Here is a 24925-nt window from a genome sequence, read left to right as displayed (position 1 = left end):
GTTCAGTTTCTTTCTTTTCTTTTCTTTCTACTTTGCCTTTCTTAACTTTCCTACTCCATCCCCATTTATAAAAATAAAAGATAACTAAATTGAAACCTGGCATGTCATTTGTCTGAGGCAGATAGCTTGATTTATAAACTCAGGGGATTTCGTTTCTGCTCATCTCATTATTCCATGACTTTCTCCAAGAGTGTTGGTACTTCCAGGAACCAGATTAGAGAATTTTCAGTTGATCAAAGTATTTCCCCAGTCCATTCAAAATGTATATACACATACTCAGAAGGAACTCTTAATGTTCTGTTGAAGAGGAACCAAGTTTTGATAATGTGTGGAACAGAGGTTGACAGACTGTTGCCTGGAGGCTAAATCTGGCCCATTGATTGATTGTATAAATAAAGTTTTATTGGGAAACAACCATGTTCATTCCTGTGCATATTACTCATGACTCCTTTTGCAAAAATTTTTGCAACAGAAATTTCAGGGCCCACAGAGCCTAAATGATTTCTCTGTCACTTTTGATAGTGAGTTCATAGATTTTATGTATGCAAGGGAAAAAGAATCAGAGTTTTGGTGGAATTTCATCATTTTGTCCTTTTAGACAAATACCCAGTCTTAATGTGTGACTCTGAACAGGACCCTCTTATAGGGTATTAAGACTGTGCTTAGTATCTAAGAAGTAAGAAGAGGAATTATTTTCACTTGATTTTGCGGGGGATACAAATAAAGATAATCAAAGAAGTCTACCTACGGCTCTAGAAAAATGTATGAAAATGCATTCCAAAGAACTCAGCTATGGTTTGGGGGTCTGTTCCTAGCAGTTCCTTTCTGTGAGATGAGAAGCCCTGCTAGGACTCCATTCATGGTGGAGAAAACAAACACAAGACACCACACCAGTCTAGGAAGAAAGCTTTAATTTCTATTCAGCTTGAAAGAGTTTGAGAGAGTTCCCCTGCCCTTTTAACAAACCAGTTCAAGTACATGCCTTCAGATTATAAAAGTACCTGAAATCGTCTAGAATATCAACATGCATAGTGTGTTAGTATTTACATATATTTACATAAGGAAGCAAGAGAAAGATCTACAGTTATTTACAGTCTACGTAGGAGAAGAGAAAGGCAGCCTAATTGTATTTCCTAAAATACAGTAGCTGAGTAGTTAGCACATGCATATTTAGATAATATTTGCATGATAGAATGCAATTTTTAAAATTTTTTTGTTTGTTTTGTTTCTAGTGTATTTGCATGAAGTGCTTGAAAAGGCTCACTAACACCCAGGCAGAATTATTTACCCTGGCAATTAAAGCAACAGCACACGTGATCATTTCCCACTAACTAGCAACAAGCTGCTGGTGAATGAACTAGCTATTGTTTCTCATTAGCTCCTGGACCACTGAGAAGAGATCTCTCTGTGTAAAGGTGGTGCCTGAGTGATCGCCATTAATTATGGAAGTAATAACAAACGAGACGCCCGCCACAGTATGTTCTGAATGAAATATTAGCAAGGCTGACATCTTCAAGCCAGAGAAATGATCTGTTCCAAGGAGTTCTCAAAGAAAACACACAGCTGAATGACGATGTGCCCTATTTGACATGGTAGGGCTGGATATGGGGTTTGGGGCGGGGGGTGGGGGTGGGGGCTGCCTGCTGATGAGAGCTGAATTACAGTGAGATACACCTTCTTCATTCATGCTGGGACAACAGATTAAGAGTTCATTTCTTACCTTGATATGGTCATATCAGAGACTATGTGTCCCACCCCACCCAGTATTTTTATTTCTATTTGTAGGATTTACCAGTGACATAGGTATGTAGATACTGGAGGCCTTAAAACTCTAAACAGCTCATCTTGGGTGTGTCCTGAAATCCTGCCTGCTCTCCATAGTCAGGTTTCTTTATTTTACCTTGAAGAGATAAAAAGACAGGCAAACTGACAGAAGCTTTTCTATGCAGAAGAAAAGGGGGAAACTATGTGTTTCATTTATACTGGGAAGACATCTTTTTACCATATATTAGAATCAAACCCATTAATTCTGCCTGGCAATCATTTTAAAGGTTTGTTTCAGTATACATGGTGAATACAGAGGCATACATGTATATACAGTTTATATATATATGGCTATAACCAAGGTTAAAGAAATAAAATATAAGATGTTTCAAATTAACACCAGCTAAATATCTTCTTTTATCTTATGAACACTCAGTGGTCCTTCAGTTCTGGCATTGAGGTGGACCAGTTGGAAAATTACAGTGGTAGGCCCAATTATGCTATAAGTAAGATGCTTATTTCAGTGGCAGATTTCTATGGCTCTTCTGTTGGACCATATCAAAGTAACTCATGAAAGAATGGATCCACCAAATTTCCATCCCACAAGACAAATCTCCATCTGCAAAAGAACTACAGGTTGAACTGAGTTGAGTAAAGTACGTAGTCCGGGCAACTCAACAGGAATGCCCTGGGATGTCTTTCATGAATACGTAGGACCTAATCCACAGGACCTTCCCTTCCATCTAATGAGAAGTGCTCAAGACAAATGTGGCCAGGCACACCTGGAATGTGGAGTAAATGTGCTTCAAGACAATCAAACCGATTACACTGGAGCCATGCCTTTTCCCTCTTCTCACTAGGACTACCTACCCTCCACCTCCCTTCCCACCAAAAAGTATCTAGGGTCTCACAAGGTATACTAACAGATCTCAAAAGGTGAAATGACCCTAAATATCATATTGCTAGTCCTTTAAGATCATGCATAATTCTGTCAGGGAACCCATGAGCTGTCTATTGCAAAAATCCCCAGGCATGAGGAAAATAGAAAAAGAACTTTATTTACTTTAAGAGGAATTCTAGAACAATCCTTGATGTGCACACAGAGCCCCAACAGCTTACAGAGATTGTTCTGCTCTCTAACTCTCCTGACTTGCTAAATTAAAATCCTTGCCTGGCCTTTCCTTCTCAACCAAACATGCCTTTGGACATCTTGGAATGGTTGGGATTGGCTGTCTTCTTTCTTAGACGTAAGGTTTTAGGAATGGCAGCTATATTCTTCTGTTTTAAAAGAATTCCATCCAGCTTTCCATCTAGAAGCCAGGGTTTCTGAGGCTTCCTATTGCAGAGTTAAAAAAGCAATACTGCTGGAGTCTTTCGCATTTACTCCACCTTGGTCTTCCAACCAGCACCTCAAAGCTCCTCAGGGACCTTCCCAGAAAATAGTGTCTTTTCTCAGAGACTTCCATTTAGTGGTGTCTTACTTAGGGTTCCTTCAATGCAACAGGAAATGTCTCGGGTCATCTCAGAGACCCTCTCTGAGAGTATGCCCCCATTTGATAGCTCAATGTCATTCTTTCTCCTCCTTCATGTCACTCAAGAGGAGCTTTGGAATTTGGGTGTTATCCATGCTTGGCCTAATGGTGTTTAGTGTGATGGGTTAGCATATTTCGCTATCTGCCTATCCCTCAGACACTGAGATCCAGACTGTACTCTGCAGATATGTCCCCATACCTGAGAACACACTCTTTACCTTTGTGGGCGAATCACCAGAAAAAGAACCTGAGCTCTTCAACAGCTGTGGGCCTTTATTTAGCAAAGGGATTTGTGGTAACAAGTAAGTCCTGGAGTACACTGTCAAAGCCACTGTGACAGTTGAGCACATTCCCGTCTGCAGGATGAAGGGGTTGTGTGTGCTCTACATGGCTTTTCTGGAACATTTTTTTCTCACACTGGTAGAGCCTATAAACAAATATCCAGTCTCCAGAGCTGCTGCTTCTTTTCCCCTGCAATGCAGGCTTTTTGTAACGAAGGCTTAAGAACAACCTGTGTGTTAGCAGAACTCCCAAGGGCTATGAAGAAGTTTACATCTCAGTGTCTAAACAAAATATTTGCATGTATCCAAGCCTGTACTGTTCAAGGCCTTTGTAGGAATCAATTGTTGGGAATTTGTAGGAGTTAATATGCTAGGGATTTATTGGGGGTTGCAAAGAAGGAGGTGGGTTGTTTTGCTTTGCAAGTCTAATGGAGCGTGCCAGCGCCTGCGCCTAGGGAGGCCACACTTGTATGGGAGTTTACAAAACAGGGGTAGCTCTGGAAATGAATGGAAGTGCTGGACCTTTCTGGCTGAGTACGTGCAAGCTTCTGTATGAGAATGTTGTTGGGAGATGGCAGGATAGAGAGGACACACAGACAGCCATTTATTCCACTGGTTTTGATGGTCGTGCTTTGAAAACATCTATCATCAAAAGGTATGTACCTTAGCTTGGCAGATTTGGTACCTGCAGGTGGCATTTTGAGTCAGGTAACTTTTTTTTTTTAAATGAAAGGTCATTTGCTATTGAATCGATGGATAGGGTGCTGAGTCTTCATTTTTTTTTTTGTTAATCCAAATGGATATAATTTCAATTTAGTTCACTGACTAAATCAACAGTGGAAAAATCTCCTTTGAACATTTCTCAGGTGAACATATGACAGCTTGTATATTTAATTGAGGCCAAATCATTCTGTAAGTAGGCATGACCTGGGAAAGAAGACAAAATAGCACAAGGAAGCTTGAGTCAAATGGGAGCCACCTGGAAGGAAATGGGCAACGTGACCATATTCATGTCCCGTGTTTGGGAGGGAGGTTTCCTACACTAACTCATGGATTCTGAATCAGTCAATCTGTGACTGTCCCTGTGACTGTGGACAAGTGACATTTGATCTCTGAATATAAGTGGGTCTATAAAAATGGAGATGCTAGTTGTCCCTGGCTCATGAACAACCTGTGGATTAGAAGGTGATGCTCATGAAGCTACCTGCAGGCACCCGACAAATGCTAGTCATCAATAAATGCTGGTCATCGTAGCCACTGGGACAGTCACTATTGGCTGGAACTCACTGGAGAGCAGAGCTGGTGGTTCTCTTCTACTGCCTCCTCTCACTGTGGTAGAACTGGCATGCTTATTGATAAGCACTGACCCAGCATTGTGTAATTCACTTGTATTGGTAGCAGTGGAGGTGTTCTCTCATTGGGGTCAGAAAGGTTCATGAGCCTCGTTCCTGCACTAACCGCTTTGCTTTCTGAACAGATGGAATAGTGTGGACTTTGAGGTCAATTTCTCCACTGACAATATTGTTCTTGGATGGTATGTAGGGACATAGCATCCCTTGGAACAGCTTGTTTTTGCCTCGTGAACCAGAGATTTAAATTTGAATTGTTTGTGGGAACAGCTATGTCCCAAGCACCAAGACATTTGGAGATGAACTCCAGAATGCAATGTTGCCTATTTCTGATAGAAGTCTTATCAACTCACTTGCAGGAGTGTTACTATTACTAGGAGAGGGGAAGGTCTGTACCACAGCTTTGTGACTGATCTTTCCACTCAGAGAGGTCTGTCCATAGGGCCACTGGTTTCACATTTGCAAAGTATATTCTTTGCTTATGAGACCCCAGATGAGTAGCAATGACAGCTTTGGGGGTCTGAAGATGCACCCGTCTTTCCTCTTTGCCTAACACTCTTGTGGTGGTGCATTACTTTCAATCTATCTCTGCAGTCCCTGCCCACCTCTCAAGAGCTGCCTTCCTTCCCTGCCCTTGAGGCTTCAGGCCTAATCTAGCTTGCATGCTCTGTTCCCGCTCCTGAATCTATTTTTTTTTTTTGCATAAATTGATTAATTCAGCATTTGCTGTGCACTGTCCTGGTGTGGATAGGTCTGTTATAAAGCAATCTTCCAACATCTACTGCTCTTTCAAGTCTTTGAATATAGATATGCCATGATAGTGTGTGTGTATTTTAAAATGCATTGTTACATCTACTTTAAGACAGGAATTTATTCTTCCTCTTAAATAAACATGCATATTAAAGTAGAGTCACGTGAAAGCTAAATTAATTGTGTAACATGTGTTCTTATCAGAATGTGAATTTTCCATCACAGTACTAAGTAATGCATCACAGATACCAGTATGGGGTCTGGTTTGGTTTTTTTAAACCATGTGTTGTTCATCAGAAACCTCTCTACCTCTTTCTTCAAAGGACTCAATATATATTTGTAACCTGTGCTGACAGCTACAAATTGATGGCCAGCGGTTACCAAATAAATGTTGATGGAAGTCAGCTATTTAACGTTTTCATCCCAACAAAGGGTTTTGGAAGGATGGCTCCTTTACATCTCAGGGTCTCAGCTACCAACAGCAGCCAGTTTGCATCCCAGCCTTCTGAGGTGGAAGATGGGATTGCAAGCCTGAAAAAATGATTTCCTAACGAAAATGATGAACTTGTATTAGCAAGATGTTCTCAGCTTAATCTACAAGCAAGAACCCTGGGCAGTTTTACATGCATAGTAACGGCTGGTAGCACAGTCGAACTCCGGCCACTCACAAATGTTTGACTAGAGCCCAGATGGCACAGGGGTATGATTAAAAATTCTACTGGGCTTCCCAGGAATTCTCAGTCCTGGGTCATTAACATGTTACCCAGTGATATCAGTATGGGTTGGAGATGCTACTTCCCCAGTTTCTTGTGATGAGTGACTTATGAGCAACCTGACCAATTGTTCTGAAGGAAACAAACAAACAAAAAACATCTGGAAAAACCCACAGCTCCAGCCAACACTCATATGTCAACAGGTTATTATTTTATCACCATGGATCAGCAAAGCAATGCTGACAAATGGCAAGTCATACCTTCAAATATTACACCAGTGTTGTTAACATTATTTCCTCTCTGTGTCTCTTTCATCTTCTCTGAATTATGTACTGATGCCCCCAAAAGTGGCATGAAAGTCATTTGATGGTGATTAAAGTGTTCAAAAAAGAAAAAAAAACCTCAAAACCAAACCTTTCTTATCAGTTTAAAAATGTTTCATCTTCTGTCAGTGGCACAAGCTTGTTTACTAATGAGATCTCACTAATGTGGTTCCGTCTCGGGCTGATGATACACAGACTGAAAAGCTGAGGAGCCCAAAATGGGGACTTGTTTTTTTAAACCGTCACCACATCTAATGGTATAAAGCTATCACTCAAAGGTCACCATTGGAACAGCCGAAAAGAAAATTCTCCAAAAAGCCCATGAGGTAATGGGCATGGGACCAACACGATATTGTCAGCACTTAGTTGTCTGTCCGGAAAAGAAGATAAAGCAAGAGCCTGTGGTAGCATTCACGGCTCAGGCAGGGAGGCTCTGCTGAAAGGACACTGTCAGTCTTTGGGGTAGCAAAGGTAGCCTTTGTACCCTGCTCTGTGTGCTTTTGTAAAGCTGGGGGCACCGGCAGTAGAATTGTTGTTGTAAACTACCCTAGGACCAATGGCAAGGAATTGAAGTGAGCATGTGTGGAAGACTGGGCTTTCAAAACTGTGTGTCATTCAACACAGTCACCAAATGGACACTTCTGTGAAACCAGCCAAACTGCGATCACTTGCAGATTCCAGTGATGGCAAATACACCTCCTCCTGCTCCCCCATTTGGCTTGATTCTGGATTGGGGTGACTTCAGAATTTCTTCCCAGAAGTACCATTTCACCCAGGCAAGCACACAGATCACATCACGTTAGAAGGACACAGAGGCAATATGCTACAAGGTTTGGAAGAGCTCTGATTATCAATTTCCCGAGTGGCCTCCCTTGGTCTTATCTCTGGATTGGCAAAGTGATGAGAGGCCAGTCTGTTGTGAGATTAGAACCCACTGTCTGATATGGAAATCATCTAGGGTTGGGGGAAGAGGAGGAGGAAGGAAGGATTTGGAGGTAAGCTGACTGGATTCTCTCAGCCACCACTTAGAAGTCTATGGCAAGTCACCTGGTCATTCTTGGCTGCATTTGTCACCTATAAAATAAAATGAAAATCCAAGAGAGATGGCCCAAATTTTATTCCAAGCTCCGTCTCCACCTGGACTCTGCAGAGAGCAGAGGACAAGACGCTGTTTGGCTTAAGTTAGCCCAGTGGTCCTCCTTGGGTTCTACGTAGGATTAGAGGCACTTTAGCTGCCCTTGTCCTCCTTACAGGATGCTGAAGAATCCCATAACCCCCTGGCAGGTATTTAAATAGACATGCCTGGTGCTCAGCTAAAGGTGATGAGCAATAACAATTCAGTAAAAGGAGATCAGTTGAGAAATAAATCACTGAAACCAAAGTATTCACTGTTTGTTTGTGTGTGTGTGTGGGGGGGCTTGTTGAGGGACTTAAGGAAGTCACTAACCATTTGCTATTCAGTTAAGCTCCAATCACAAGTCAGATGTTCAAATCCTGGACTGGTGGACCTGGCCAGTGGGCTCAAGCAGTTTGTATTATCAAACATCAAGTCTGTGTCACACCTCTCCATACCTCTCCCACAGTCAGGCCACTTGGCTGCATTTGACCAATGCATATGTGACCACAGAGCCTGACACAGAAATCGGCACCCAATAAAGCCCCAAGAGGCTTTGTGGCACTTGGCTAACACTATAATCCCTTGGGATCCTGGTTCTCAGAGTGACTCTAGCTCTAATGATTCTATTCATTTATGGGGACGTTCTTCCACGGACACTCTGATCTAACAGTTTAAACCCTGTTGGGGCAGAAAAAAAAAATGGTTAAGTTTGGGTAGAGACAGAAAGCCATCTCACCTTCCAAGCAAACATCCCTAACATTTTCCTGAAAGTGACATCTGTGGCTAGCTTCCGGTCCTTGTTTGTAACCCCCACTCCCCATCAGCTGGTAGCGAGTTGACGCATCAAGAGCTGTCCTCCGCATAAATGATCACAGGACGGCAGATAAACGGTACTGGTTTTAAATTAGAGCCCTGCTCACCATGCCTCCCTTCGCACAGAAACCTATTATTTTTAATTATGGCTTGCAAAGCAAAGTGAGCTCTTGCCCTCTTTATAGCATCTCTGGCAATATTCTGTCAGTTGAGATGACATGGTGCCCCATCAGTGAGCACGCCCCTAGCTACAGCCCCAACTGTTACTCCAGAGGAGACCAGAAATGATCAGTGGTGTTCATAGAGACTTGCATTTTGAAATGGGCTGTAAGGAAACATGCCTCCCACCTTAGGCCATTTCTTGTTGTAAATCAGAACAGATATGACATTTAGAAAAGTGTTTTCAGGGTGAATAAACACATCAGTGTAGGGATTTGTGAGACTGTGTGTGTGTGTGTGTGTGTGTGTGTGTGTGTGTGTGTGTGTGTGTGTGTGTGTGTGTTAAACATCTCAACAGTGTTGTAAATCCATCCTACTCCCAAGAGCACCCTGGGCAAAGAGTACAGGAATGATCTGGCACCAGCCTCATTTGAATCATCTATTTGATGGGCCATAATCAAGAGTGGTTGGTTTCTTTTGGACAGAAGGGTCTAGAAAGTTCTTGGTGTCGAATTATATTGCACATTAAGAAGTCAGAGGTTTGAATGGGTCTGTTCTTGCATGTTGGAAAGGACAGTATCTTTTTCTTTGTGCTGAAATGGCATCTGGCATGTTATATTGAAATGTGTCTTTATTTCCCAAGCTTTTTCCTCTATGAGGTGTGAAAAGTCACACCAGCTTTACAAGCAGAGTTTATGGACTTGTTTTTCCAAGGCTATCACACATCATACTTTGCAGTCCTGTGCTTAGAGTTGAGTCCTTTGCCGCGCTGATGTCCAAGTGGAGAAAGGTTCACTGATCTCCTGATAGCCAGAGTGGCATTGTCTTACCATTCAGTTTTTAAAAACAAGTGCTTTTCTTTCTTCTGTTTTTCAGCAACAGGGAGCTGCTAGCACTGTCTACTGTGCAGTCGCCCCTGAGCTGGAAGGCCTCGGAGGGATGTATTTCAACAACTGCTGCCGTTGCCTGCCATCGGAAGAGGCTCAGCGTGAAGACACAGCCCGGGCCCTGTGGGAACTCAGCGAGCGGCTCATCCAGGATCGACTGCACAGTCCATCCAGCTAATTAGAGCCCCATAATTGTGGGCAAACCCCCACCCATGCTCTGACCCTCATCACTGCCAGCCCCATCATCCTGGGGTGCCCCTAAACCCCCAGTGCGGAGCCATGAGAGTAAAAGAAATAAGAACAGCTGTAATCAATGGGGAAAGGCCAGGTGTCAGTGGGAAGCAGGGACACTTTCAAGGGACAACATTCCTTTTCTAGGACAGGGTTAGTCATGGGTCTGCTTGCTTTTCTGGTGGTGGCCCTGCTTGAAACTGAAAGCATGGTTAACATGTTTGCTCACTGTAGAAGCACAGGGGAGTCTCTATTACCTTTGGAATAGCTTCATGTCCCCTTGACCCACCCAAGTACCACCGTGGCCACCATTGCCACCACTGCCACCCGAGGCTGGCTTTTTCCTATTGAGGGAAGAAAAAGCACATGTTCACCTCTCCATGCTGTGTTCAGTCCTGGAGGCCAATGTTTCCAACTTCCCTACCAAGTCTGACCAGGCTTGGCAACTTTGAGAGAAACTCAGAACCTTGTCCCAACAGAACCAATGTGATGGTGCCGTCAGAGGAGAGCAGAGCCAGTGTGCAGAAGCTGGTGGGTCCCAAGAGTACCACTCACTGTCTTCCCTGCCAAAGCTATGCAGGCAATTCTTTAGAGAGCATAACAAATGTTGCCAATCATTCCCTAGATACACAGACGGGCAAGGAAGGAAGCAAGGTGTCCTTAAGATGCATGAGACATTCTTGAGGTGGGAAATAGGAGGTAGTTCCCATCATTCTTCACTCACAGTTCGGAGAACAACCCCCTTAGGGAGTGTCATGGCCTCTCAGTCCTTCCGAATTAGTGTCTAGCTTCAACTTCCCCTGGTTCCTCCCATCCTATGCTTAATAAAAGAACATGCTGGACTATGATTGCCTGAAGTGTGTATCGTTTGTTTGGATGTTCATCTCAGTTAGTGTTGTTCTGTTTTGTTTTTGTTTGTTTTCATTTTTTTTTTTTTAGAAAAGCAATCTAGAGGAAAAATAAAGCGCTTCTCGTAGACGCTGGGAAAACACCATTCTTGATTCTTCTCTGAGTTTGGGTTTAGTTTTGTGCTTTGTGGGCCGAGTTGTCTCATGGGATAAGCATACCAGCATCGTATTTTCTGTGAGAGAAAGAAAGAGAAGAAAAGTGACTGATGGGTAGTTTTACCTTCAATACATTAATTCCTGTTACTTACAGATGGTTATCTCTGTCTTCAAGGCATGGTTCCTGGGATACTGAGTTACTCGAGAGAACTCTCTCTCTTCACTTACACCATGGTCTCCTGGCAAGGAGACATGGAGATGACTTTTAAGCTAGTTAATATGCTCCTATATCCTATGAACTAAGCCTTTTATGCTTCATTAACCCATATGAGACTCCTGAATGGTACATTCTGAAACTCAAATTTTGAGGTCACCCGGATGTAGAAGAGGCCTCTGTGACATGCAGGAGGTGAGGATGGAGAGGTACCTCTGTCACTCTCCCTCCTCCTGGGATGGCAGCTTCAAGCTAGCCAATGACACAGATCTCTGGGCCTCTGCCTCTGCATGAGTCAAGTCAAATACCATTGCTTTTCAGCTACTCACAGCCTGGCTGCAGCCTCCCATGCCAGCTAAGGCAACCCAGAGGGAAAGAAACTCCACACTTAAATCATATAACTACAAAGAAAAATGTGAGTCTGTGATTTTAAGCCATCAAATCTCAGGGTTATTTGTTATACGGCAAAAGCTAGCCGATAGCTCTCATTTCATTGAGTAGTCAACATTTCCCCCCATAGTCTGTTTCTTATTTTTTAATTTGAACTCCAGCTACCTTGTGCATCCCGTGCTCTAGCATTTTCTCCCTTTCCTGTAGAACACCCTCTAGACTTGTGTCCCTCAGGCATGCCAAACACACTCTCAGTTCAAGTGCATTCCATCTGCTCCTCCCTGTATGGAGATGCTTTTCTCACATAAAGGTTTGTCGCTCACTGACTTCTGTTCTCCGCTCAAATGTCACCTGTTTCAGACAAGGTAGCATGTCTGTCGTATCATTCATGGTATCACCCAGTGACCTTCCCTTGTCCTTAATATTCCTCCTTTTAAGTACTAAATAGCACTGGAAACATTCTGAGTCACCATTTTTCTTCCCTAGTACAAACTCCGTGAAGCTTGTGATATCTGTTGAGTCAGTTCAGGGTCTGCACCTTAACTTTTTCTTTCCTATTTTTTGGTTGTTTGCTCAAGGGATAAAACCAAGGCTCAGAGAGCAGCTTCTCCATAGCCCATGCCTAATGAGAGGGTCAGAGTCAGAGTCAGGCCTGGAAGGCAGCTCAGTGCGCTGCAAGCCTGTGTGTCTTCCACAACATAGCCCTCTTCATGGGCTTACTAGAGACCAGCAGTGTATGCACACTGAATTTATGCAATGAGTGAGTTACTCACAAAGGAAAATTACCTTTCTACCTAATGCTGGATTGCGGCTGTCCTGCTGAAGCCAATGCTTGGTATAAGCTTTACAAACAGCTTTCATACCTGCCACTGACCCAGCAATTCGGGCTTCTGGTCTACCCAAATAACCTCCCTCCCCCAACTCTTTTCCAGGAACGAATAAGTCCATACCCAGCCTGGGCTTAGCTGTAAGTGGATTTGATGTCCAACATTCTAATGAAACTGTAGAATACACCCAACTTGAGAAGAATGAGCCCACTTGTCTGTGGTCATTTTCTGCCAAGTTCCTCTCTGTCCCTGTTTCTTTAAGTCCAAAGGTATCCGGTTTCCACTTCTATGCCTGAATAAAACCTTGTGCCACTTATCAATAGGAAAGAAACTAAAGCAATGCTGCCCTGTGGCTTGTGGCTTTGCTCTTTTAGAATGAGGAGATGGGCAGTTTTGTTTTGAACCTCAATGAAAGAGGAGGCCTGATTGCTTTCATCAAGGTCAACACTAGGCCAGAAAGCCTCAAATTGCAAAGTTCTTGCCAGATCTCACCACCAATTCTCATCACTTTTCTAAGTTTATGTTGAACAAACAAACAAATCAACAAAAACCTAAAATAGCAATACCTATGTACCCCGTACAGTGACTCTGTGCCTCCTGACATACCCCAGTTAGTTGCTGAAATCACTTCAGAATACGAAGGTAATTAAATATGATCCTTATGATCTTTGAAGAATTTGATCTGAATTGCTGAATTCGTGAAATGAGACACCAACAGCAAAGGTAACTCTTTAGAAAAAGGAAGCCTAGTAATATTGTTAAATTTAAATATAGATTATGTCGTCTTTCCATATTACCTCTCAAGTCTTTGCTTTTGGCTCAAGCATTTGACTTTTGTACCCCTGCTCTAATTTCTTGCCCCACAAAAATCATCTTTTTTTCAAGTCTTTCCATGACTTTAATAGATGTCTAATAGATCATGCGGGCTATCATTATAGGCCCAGGTTTCTACCATGGGACATTCGGGTAACTTCTAGTTTGTACTGTTAGAACCAATATCTCAGCACCTCTAAATATATAGACCTTTCCTTTTAAGTTTTCATTTCCCAGCCAGGCCATGGTGGTGCATGCCTTTAATACCAGCACTCGGGAGGCAAAGGCAGGCGGATCTCTGTTAGTTGGAGGCCGGCCAGGTCTATAGAGTGCGTTCCAGGACAACCAAGGGTACACAGAGAAATCCTGTCTCAAAAACCAAAAGCCTAGCATCGATTTGCAGGAAGCCCAGCAACTCTTACAGGTCTGGCATGTTTCAGTGATGGCGTGCTGACCAGAAGCGTGTGTGTGTGTGTGTGTGTGTGTGTGTGTGTGTGTGTGTGTGTGTGTTTACAGCCCTGTCAATGCTAAGTGTGCTATTTACTGTTTCAAACTTATTTCAACATCATCTTGTCACAAGCTATGTCTACTTATGCATAATATTCCCTAGCAGCCAGCCTAAGCATCTGTCCTTCATTTTCCCACAGGGTAGAGTTCACAGTTTTAATTAGCATGGAAATTGAGAGTGAGTGCAGAGAAAGGGGGCTTGGGTGGGAAAAGAGCAGTCTGGTCGGGGTGTCTCATCTTTACCGGGATTCAGTCAAAGAGCATCCTGTTTCTCTTCCTTTCCAGTCCCCAGTGCAGCAAGGCAGTGACCTCATCTGAATCTGATACCCAGACCAAAATGAGTACCCCATATATCTTTGGTTCTCATTGGCTCCTGTGCTCACAACACTAGTTGGGAGTTCCCAGAGGGCCACATCTTGGTAGCTGACATACTGTCTGCATTTATTAAATGTTATTTATGCCACACCAATCAGAGAGGTTGTCTGTTTTCTCACTATTGTGTTTACAGGGTCGTCTCCCGCTGCATCTTAGAATAAGCGAGCAAAGCTGCTTTGAATGGATGAGATAGGAATATGCAAATAGTGACTCTCCATCACTCACTCACAGGAGAGAGGCCCCCGCCACTAACCCCAAGGAGTTACCTCACTTTATCTGAGATTCGCTGAGAACTTGTCCTAAGACGTTGCAGTTGTGGCCATGTCTCATTGGATGCTGGGCATCCTGGTGGAGAAAATCAGCTTTTACTGAGTTCCATTTCCTAAGTGTTTATGAGAGCATTCTGCCTTTGACTTACTAGAAAAGTTGTTTTGTGTAGTTAGTTACATCTCCCACTACCCGTAGTCAATGTGATTCTTCCTTTGCATCAGTGAGGAAGCCACCAGACCCTGAGGTCATGACTCCTTGTGTGACCTTGTTCTCTGAGCCCATCTGTCTCTGACCCAGTCCCCCATAGTCACAGCATTTGCGCATTCTCTTGTCCCTCCACCAGTACCTCTCTCTTGCTTTATTTTCTATATCTAGACATCTATAAAACTTCTAAAAAGATTTCATTAAGGCTCTACTGGAGGAGACTAGGGAGATGGTTCAGCAGGTAAGAGTGCTGCTGAACAAGCATGAGGACCTGAGTTCAAATCCCAAGCATGTAGGAAAAACAACTACAAGCAGCTGTGAATGCCTATGATCACAAGTGCTGTTGGCAGCCGAGATATAGGAATGCTAGGGCTTGCTCTCCATTAGCTCAGGTCCAAGTTCAGTGACATACTCTGTCTCAAGGAAATAAGACAAAGTGATCAATCAGAACACCCAACATTCTCTCCTGGCCAACCTGTGCACTCATGGCTGTACATGTGTGCACATACACTACATATCTACAGCACTCACAGTTCATACACACAGGTTATAAAAAAGAATTTGTCTACATGTGTAGACAAATTTTCTCCTTTGAATGTGATTTATACAATTGCTTCATTTAAGAAGTACTATCGAAAAAGCATTGATCTTAGAAGTGATCTCTGAATCATTTGTCTTTTAAGCTACATACATTGCTGCTTTGATGAGAGAACTCATCTGCAGGCTTAGTATTTCAGCGTGGGGAGGGGGGGGCGGGATCAGAAAAACACACAGGACCACACTTGTCTCATGACAACTGGTGGAAACATTCTATGTATTTTCTTCCGTTTCGAAAGTGCATTTTCGAATTTATTTGTGTCTTGCTTCCTCCATAAATTTATATATTTGGAAATAAATAAATTTTTTTTATATCTTTCAATGCCCTTGTGATCATATATTCAGTAAATAGATAGACAGATACACCTTAATTCATGATTGTTGTTGTTATTGTAGTTAAGATCCTCACCATAGTTTTGTTTTAGAGAAGGATTGGGTAAATACATTTACATAAGGCTTTCAGGAGGGGGGGTGTCAGTTTTCTTAAAGTAGCATGGAGGCTGCAAGTTTCAAACAATACAGAACATTTTCTGATCCTCAGTAGTTACCGACAAGAAACTTGTCTTGAAGTGCCCACTTGCCTGGCTTTTACTTCTGCTGTGTGTTGAGGGAGGAGATGGGGAGGGGGATGACAGGTGTTTTTCAATGTTTATTTTCCTCAAGTGACCTGCTTGCCTGGCACTTAGTAGCACAAGTCTTGGGAATGGATGCTGGGAAAGTTCCTGGGTGTGGAACGCTCCTTCCACCTGGAACCAAGGCAGAGAAGCCCAGGAACCCTGTATCAGCGAAATAAAAATGCCTGAATGCAGAAAAGAGCAAGGCGCCAGCTGCAGTTTGGGTCGGCCGGACCGTCGGCCTCCGCCTGGTGCTTGCTCTTCTGCTGTGTCAGAAGCCCTGGGGAGAGTCTGAAGGCTTTCTTGGCAGCACCGGGGCATGGTTGGGAGTCTGCCTGGTGTGCTGAGACAGCCCCTTGCCCCCATCCCTGCCCACTTCAGACTCAGTTCTGGGGACTTCTACCTGGGCTGGCCTAGATTCGAGGGCCTGTGGGCTGAGGTGGTGGGCCTTTTGCTGCTTTGCATGGGGGCCGGCTGATGCCTTTCCTGGAGGAAGGCTGGACAGAGCTTCCCCAGACAAGCACCTAAAGCATTTAGATGTGCCACCCTGTTTGCTGTCAAGAATTCTCTGACACAAAAGGCATCTGTGTAGACTGTCAGGTGCACATTCAGAACATTCAGAACAGAGGCCAAGAACCATCATTTAGAATAAAGCAGTCAATAAAAATCACAATAATCATTACAGATAGTGCAAACCAGGGTCATCTCCCGGCCCCTATCCATGTATCTATCCATGGAAATTATATGCCGAGAGAAAGACGGTCCCAGCTCCTATCCATGCATCTATCCATGGAAATTATATGCCGAGAGAAAGACGGTCCCAGCTCCTATCCATGCATCTGTCCATGGAAATTATATGCCAAGAGAAAGACGGTCCCAGCTCCTATCCATGCATCTATCCATGGAAATTGTATGCTGAAAGAAAGACGGTCCCAGCCCCTATCCATGCATCTATCCATGGAAATTGTATGCCATGAGAAAGACGGCCGGAAGAAAACAGCAACGGAAGTAGTTCTATCTGCAGAGGAAAATGTTGGTGACGTTGTCAATTCGTTCTCGTACTGAGTTCCCACATTTTCTGCGCTCGGAGGAGTATTAGCTCTCTTACTTTTCAAAAAAGCAAGAGTTGTAGGAACAGAAGGAAATGTGTCAGCAGTCAAACAACATGCCTGTGTCACTGAGTGTTACAGCCAGCCTGTGAGCCGACTGGGATGCATAACTGATTTCTAGAAAGGTCTCTGAGCTCGGGTACTGATAGAAAGGGGACAGTTTTTCAGGTTCCTAGGAACTGAGTGGAAGTTTTAGGGCCACATTGTATAATGAAAAATATATCTGAAAAACAAAATCAGAGGGATTGTTATCATTTCCTTAGGAAAAATAACCAAGTAGTTGTTTATATTTCCTTCAGAGGTTTGTATACACATATCGCCTCTGTGTGGCTTCAGCCAAATGATATTCAAAAGACACCTTCCTCTCTAGAGTTTGACTTTCTACCAAGGTTATATCACATACTGTATTTGTTCAACTCCTTACCTCTCTTCCTCGGTGCAGTCCTATTAACCTTGAACATTTACAACCAACATCGGCAAATCTGCCGTGTGTACGTATGACTAGCCCCTTCCTACACTGTGTTCTATGGTTGCCTGCTCAATTTGTGCTAAGTGGTAAGCCAGAACCTTGAGATTTTTCTCCATCTCATCTCTACACAAGGAAAATCCTTAAACGACGTGGTTAGGAAAGTAAAAGAATAGTTGTACAAACAGCTGTACTCATCAGCAAGCCTTGGATGAGGTCATTAGTTGTAAATATTATTGGAAGGAGCTGGGGAGAAGGTTGAGTGGGTAAGGTGCCACTGTGCAAGGATGGGGACCTGAGTTCAGGTCTTCAGCATTCACATAAACACCTGGTGTGGTGACATATGTCTGTAGCCCCAGAACAGGAAGAGCAGAGGCAAGAGGATCCTCCTGATTCGTTGAGCAGCCAGTCTAAGACGAAATGACAAGTTCCAGGCTTACTGAGAGACCCTCTTTCAAATAGTAAGGTGGACAACAACAGAGGAAGAACCCTATATTAAATTCTGACCTTCGCACGTGAAAGCACTTAGGGGTGAACACACCTGCTCACAGACATGCTCACATACCAATTGGTATGAGGAGAAATTGTGAGCAGACTTCTTCTCAGAATCTGATAACAGTGTTGTTTTGGTTTTAGAACATTTCCAGAGTTGTTTAAATTCTTTCTGTTGGAGGTGAATAGGACTAACAGCACACAGTCTACAGTAATAATACAAATAACCAAGTAACAAGATAATTGACCCTCTAACCAGCATTCTCTATGACAGCACATATCCCATACCTCGGTTGCAAAATGTAGAGAAAGCAAGCTGGGATCAAGCTAGAAACTTCTTGCATATGCTGTTTGGAGAGATAAAGCATCTGTCATTTTGCCCAGATCTCAGTTTCCATCCACAGAAAAAAAGCTACTCCCAGCCTTCATCAGAGAAGCCTCTTTGTGTAGTGAATGGTGGTGCCCAAGATGCTGGGAATAAGTGAGAGTAGAGGGCTGATCCCCAAACAGGACATTTATACTATACCTTCTAAGTCTCAGGGAATATTGCAGAAGGAAGGGGCTGGAGGTGTGTAAGAGCAGGCCGACAGAGGGAAGAGCTGTGACTCTAGCCTTCCTCTAGATTCAGTTACAACCATGATGAGCATATTCTCAAAATGATACAGTTATCAACATTGAGACAACACAAGACTGGCCCTGCCAATGGACCAGGGAGGGACTCACAAAGCTTTACACCTAATTAATGAGCTATTGGCTACTGGCAAATTTTAATAGATGAAGAACTTTTTTTTTTTTAGTTGTGTATCTGCTAAGGCCAGTTGGAGCCAAAATCGTGGTCACACAGACAGCCCTAGTTAAATTTAGTGGGTCACAAACAAAACAGATGAACATGAACATGAGAAAGAGATCCTGTAGGGAGTAGAATGAGGGTAGACTGGGACAGCAGGGAGATAAATGCATTGAGTACATTGTGAAATTATCAAAGAAAAATTTTAAAGAAGGAAGGAAGGAAGAAAGGAAAAGGAAGGAAGGGAGGGAGGGAGGAAGGAAGGAAAGAAGAAAAACGTCAGACAGACAACACCTGGATCAGTGAGTTTTATCTTTAACAGAGATCATGGCCATGGCAGAAGTCGGATCATTTTCATTTTACATTCCTACTCCAGATCAGAATGGGCTATTCTGTCCCCTGGCAACAGGTTTTAGTGTGGCCACAAAATAAGCAATAACTCAGTTGTCAGAGGACAGTCTTGTGGGCGCCCACCACTCATCTGGAAGGCAGGCATTTTGCAGGGTGTCTCTTTGATGGCCTGTTAAAGAGCTGCCTGACCCTTCATCTGCAGTGAGAGCTGTCTTTCTATTGTCTGTGGAATTTGCTCTGCGTGGTGAGGGAGCTGCCAGCCCTGGCAGAGAGCAGGGGAGCTATAAAAGTGTCAGAATATTATGAACGGCCTGAAGACTGGGGCCCGTTGTTCTGCGCTGGGCAGTGAGGGAGGGCTAATGGTGTGCAGCGTGTAGGCTGTGCAGTGCTACCTCCATCCATCTGTGGAGAGGGGAGGGAGGAGATGTCAGACACAAGCAGGCTCCAGATGTGGGGTTGTCGATCAAACTATCCAGGGCAATGGGAGCCTGTCGAGGATCTAGGGGAAAATCTTTGGTACCCCTTGCATCCCTTTTCTCCATTTCAGAATGCAAGATGCTGGGTTTAATCTTGACAGAGCAGTGACAGGGTTCCTACCTTTGCTTTCTCTTAGAAAAAAAAACTGACTTCTACAGCCTGGAATTAACAGTAGTCCATGTATTAATTTAACTTCGTTTTTATAGACCCTTTGCATGCAGCATTAAGCATGCAGCCCCACCATCTAATTAAAAGGGAGCCTTATCAATTTGCAGGATAGTTGCTTACAGAAAAAAATTATTAAAAACACTGCTTTGAATCCTCAGTTCTTAAGAGATGGCATCAATCACTCAGGGCACCCATGAGTATTTAGCCACTGATCTTGTAACTACTCAGTAGACATACATGTGTTTGGGGAACCTGGAGGAAAGTCCTCATTTGGAGAACTAGCCTTAGTTTTTATTTAGATGATTTTCTGGAATTAAATTTCAAAGAGTTTTCCTGAAGATTGGATGCAGGAGGTGGTTAAGACAAAGGATGTATTCTCTCCAACATTGGTTTGGCCTTGATTTTTGTCCTTAGCCTAGATAAGGTGGGCACCTCCTATGGGTATCATACAAAGAGGCAGAAGTAACTCAATAGGACACATGACCCATAGACAGGACCCATAGACCCATAGTGTTGACTGTCCAGTGGAGGAGGCCTCAGCTGCAGGAAGTCAGTCTGGACTCTGCCTCACCCGGCTGGGTGGTCTTCAGCCAAGTGGGCAAGATCATTGGCTTGAAAGAATGCTACAATCTCAAGAAGCCACATTGCTCAAGGGGATAATCCCAGGTCAGATCTGATTCTACAGCTAAGCAAGCAGGGACATACGATGATCCTTCTCATGCCCAACTGACCTGAAGATGCCCCCTCCACCACGCTCCTTTTAAAGACTGACAGCAATCAGGTAGGAAGATGGCCTAGTCTACAAAGAGCTTCGAGTCGGGGACTCAAGCCAGACCCTGCCCTGGAAGGAAGGCCCCGAGGTGTCAGAACCCACAGCCATGGATACCCAACCCGGGAATCTGGAGGTGTGGGCGTGTGTACACCAGACCTGCCCAAGGCCCAGGGAGAGGGAGGAGCAGGCTTGCAGTCTAGCCAATCTGCCAGGGGCCCAGGTGGGCGCAGTGAGTGCCTATGTAGACCCAAGTCTGATTCCTCAGAGCTCACATAAAAGAAACAGGTATGGTAGTATATGCCTGTAACCCTTGGATTGAGGACATAGAAACAGCATCTAGTGGGATTTCTAGCCAGCTCATCTAGCTTAACTGACAGGCTCTAGGCTCACTGAGAGTTGCTGTCACAAAAATGAAGAGAAGAATGACTGAGAGACTTCGAACTTTGGCTTCCAAACACATGCAGACACATGTGCACATGCACCCACACGTATACATGCACACACACAATAAAAAAATCCATAAGGTATATGATAAAGCATATGAAAATAGTTCTCATAAACTCACTATTAAGATCATTTTCAGAACCTGGAGATTTCTTTCAGAGACAATTGTTCTAGCCCACATTTCTAAGGTTATATCTCATCTTTCATGAATAACCGACCTCAGGTGTTATCCCTCAGGTGCCGTGTGCTCTGTTTTCTTAAAGATTTTACTTTAATTCTTTTTTTTTTTTTTTTTTTTTTTTTTTTTTTTTTTTTTTTTTTGGTCTTTCGAGACAGGGTTTCTCTGTGTAGCTTTGCGCCTTTCCTGGGACTCACTTGGTAGCCCAGGCTGGCCTCGAACTCACAGAGATCTGCCTGGCTCTGCCTCCCGAGTGCTGGGATTAAAGGCGTGCGCCACCACCGCCTGGCAAGATTTTACTTTAATTCTTAATTTACATGTATTCATGTGTGTCAATGCAAGTATATGCCATGTATCTGGGTGTCATCGGTGTTCAGGAGAGGGCATTGGATCCCCTGGAGCTGGAATTGCAGGTGGTTGTGAACTGCCCTGTGTGGGTTCTGGGAACCAAATGTGTCCTCTAGAAGATCAGCAAGTGCTCCTACCATTGAGCCAGCTTTCCAGGCCCCAAACTTGTTCTTTTGAGGCAGAGTTTCTCACTGGCCAGGGTTGGCTAAGTAAGCCAGGCTGGCTATCCAGCAAGCCCCGGGGATCCACCTATCTCCATTTTCCCAGCCCCGGGATTACAAGTGTGCAGTACCACCGTGCCTGGCTCTTTTATGTGGGATCTGAAGATCAAATTCAGGTCTTCTTGTTTGCATGCTAAGCACTTTACTGCCTGAGCACTCAAATATTGATTTAAAAAAATTCACTGAAAAGCAAGTTAAGATGAGGAATGCTATTTTTTTTTCTACAGTCATATTAGTTTTGCCTCCAGTGAAAGGGAATGAAGGGAATACCTGGGCATGCTAACAGACACAACCAAGGTACGGTGAACACATGGGTGAAAAATCAGGAAGCCGATAGCTCAGAAATGTAGCTTGTCCACTCTTCACCAATGAGCTCTTCTAGGGCAGGGCATTGAAATTCAGAAAGCTAAGCCCTGATGAGGCTATCGGATTAGCTGGGCAAAGTAGAGGAAAGGAAAAGGCTACTGGGTTGGTATTCTGATCTGGTTCCCTGGGTAAAACTGGAAGTGAGCACTCTGTACATTTTTAAATAATTATCAGATATAAACCAGAAAGAAGTCCCACCAAGAATCAAGTTTTTGTTTGTTTGTTTGTTTGTTTGTTTTTGGTTTTTCGAGACAGGGTTTCTCTGTGTAGCTTTGCGCCTTTCCTGGAACTCACTCTGTAGGCCAGGCTGGCCTCGAACTCACAGAGATCTGCCTGGCTCTGCCTCCCGAGTGCTGGGATTAAAGGAGTGGGACATCACTGCCCGGCAAGAAGCAAGTTTTAACAGTAAAAACGTGGGTGTGGAAATAAAAAAAAAAACACCACAAAATGGGTGAGAGAGCTCTTCTCTCGTAACTTTGCCTCACTCCAAGGAGCTGGGATGCCAATGAAAGCCCCCATTGGAAGCACACTGACATTTTATAACTACATAATTGGATTTAGACCTAAGTGTGTGAAAAGGATCAAACCTCAATTTTTACATTCATTAAACATGCTAATAAATGCATCACCGAGCAAAGGAGATAGCTGCGTTGGTAGAATACTTGCCTTGCGGGCACAAGGACATGAGCGTGATCCTCAGAACCCGTGTTTTAAAAAGGATGAGTATGGTGGCATGTGCTTGTAAGCCTAGCACTACAGAAATAGAGACAGGGGGATCCCTGGAGGGGTCACTGACCAGCCAGCCTAACATTCTGAGAGAGGCCCAGGCAAAGGAGAGACTCTCGCAAAAAAAAAGTAGGCGAGGTTGTTCTCTGACCTCCAAATGCTCATGCACACACTGACATACATGCACACCTGCACACACTTTCACGTGTCACAGACCTGCCCGTCATCTCAGTTCCTTCACTCAGGAGCAGCGTCTTTGTCACCAAGGTCCCAGTAGCTGTTTACAACTGACCTTGGCTGAAGGCAACACATTTCCTCACACTTGAAAGCCACACACAGTACTCTCTCCAGGGACCACCGAGGGTGAGACGTCTTTGTAAGATACTGAGTATTGTTAGCTCAGCACCACAGACCACCCAATTCATTTCCTTTCTGCCCTCCACCAGATTACAAACAAAGACCCCAGAGACGTCTGGAAAATTAATTTATTAAAAGGAATAGCTTGATAATACACATGATAATAAAATAAATGAATATGTTCAATATCTTATAAAACAGTTGGCAATCACACAATGGAGTGCTCGTTGTCAGTTTAGTAGCGCGTCTCATTACACCCTGCAAATAGTTGTAAAATAGTGTATTATTCATGAACCAACATGCTTTAATTACTGTTAGTGCATATTTAGTTTTCAAATGCAACGTGAGTTAAAGTTGTCTATAAAACCCAACTTTCAAGTCTGCTAAAAGATGATCCTGCAGAACGGGCTACTAGCTAAAGCCCCAGGCTTAGAGAGACATCTAAAGGTAGCTATCATATTAGAAATTGTGAAGACAGGGATGATAATTTTAGCTCAGTTGGTAGAACTTCAGTGCCTAGCATGACGAAGACCTAGGTTTGATCCCCCAGTCCAGCATGAACTAGGTATGGTGCTGCACATCTATAATTCTAGCACCCAAGAGGTGAAGACAGGAGGATCAGGAGTTCAAAGTCATCCCTAGCTACATAGTGACTTTGAGGGCTGCCTGAGCTACCTATATGAGACCCTGTGCCAAAACAAAACAAAACAAAAATGGAGTTATTACACCCGCAGGAATGTGATGTCTGTATTATCAGCCCCAAAGAACATGACGTTTCTTAGTGTTTTATCTATCTGCTATCGATAGAAGGGTGGAATCAGGAGCAGAAGGAAGGACCTGAAGCACCTCCAACTTTCACCGCCAGCCAAGCTTTCCCACACAACAAATCCTTTCCCTCCATCTCCCATGACAGACTTTCTGAACTGCCCAGCACTGGATTCCTAGATCTCCCAGGTGGCTGAAACTCCATGCTTTCACATTCTAGACTTGTTGGAGCTTGGCCGGTGGGCGGGCCTAGAATGAATGTCAGACAAGCATCTGGCTTCCAAATGAACTGCCTTTCTATGCGGGTACAGAGAAACATGTGTACATCTCAGGCTCTCATGGACCATCCTGATTGATGCTTGTACACAAAGTGTGCCCCCTGATGGGAGCTCCTATTTTCTCCTTGTTCTTCTGGGTACACGGAAGGTAACTCCTACAGATCCATCAAAATCCATAACTCAGGGGACATTTTCAGGTGACTGAAGGGTCAGCCAAGGCTGTCTTCCCTCTAGTTCCTCCAAACCCTGCATTTCCTCTCGTGTAAATGACTGGTTTATATGGTTTTATTGGTTCCATATTTCTGTGTGTCCCACAATCCATGAATATGCAAAAAAAAACCCAAACAAATCCAAAGTCCTTTCCATCTTGAAACACCAGAGAAGGGCTTGAGTGGAGTGGCCTGGGCCAGCCTCTGAGGCGGAACGAGAGGCCCACATCCCTATCCTTACCCTCTGAGTAGGTCTTCTCTCTTCTCTTCTCATTTCCTCCTCTCCTATTGTCCAGGCTCCTACATCACAACAGAAGATCCTCTTCCCTCCCCCACAATGTTCAAAGACCAGAACTTTCAACCCTCTTACCTCTAGCTCCCAGGTGCTAAAATTACAGGCATCAGCCAACATACCCAGCTGTGGTTTCGTTTCTGTTTTCTTTTCTTCTGTTGTATGTGTGCATGTGTGCATTTAGGTGCACCTGATGTCACAGGTTGATGTTGGGTGTCTTCCTCAGTTGCTCTTCCCCTTATATTTTGAGGCAGGTTATCTCACTGAACCTGGAGCTCACCAATTCAGCTAACCTGGATGGCCAGGGACCCTTGGGAATCCTCCTGTTTCTGCCTCTTCAGAGCTGATGTCCAGATTCACACTGTCACAGCTAGCTTTTTTGGCA

At 43.9% G+C, this 24925-nt stretch overlaps 1 protein-coding gene across 2 annotated transcripts in view; it reads right to left on the bottom strand.

Moving 5' to 3' along the window:
* Positions 1-894: 894 nt before the first annotated feature.
* The window catches only part of Maf (MAF bZIP transcription factor), a 358749-nt gene continuing 334718 nt past the window's right edge, over positions 895-24925 (bottom strand). For both annotated transcript variants that reach the window (XM_052729316.1, XM_052729317.1), the window contains one exon: positions 895-11000. Coding sequence is in view for 1 of the 2 variants with exons in the window: in XM_052729317.1 (XP_052585277.1) it covers positions 10970-11000 (31 nt within the window). In the remaining variant the exon portion in view is untranslated. The remainder of the gene's footprint in view (positions 11001-24925) is intronic.

This window comes from Peromyscus californicus, unplaced genomic scaffold (assembly GCF_007827085.1).
Source record: "Peromyscus californicus insignis strain IS unplaced genomic scaffold, ASM782708v3 Scaffold_8__1_contigs__length_139910024, whole genome shotgun sequence".
Taxonomy (NCBI): Eukaryota; Metazoa; Chordata; class Mammalia; order Rodentia; family Cricetidae; genus Peromyscus; species Peromyscus californicus.
This window is presented reverse-complemented; position numbering and strand designations above follow the sequence as displayed.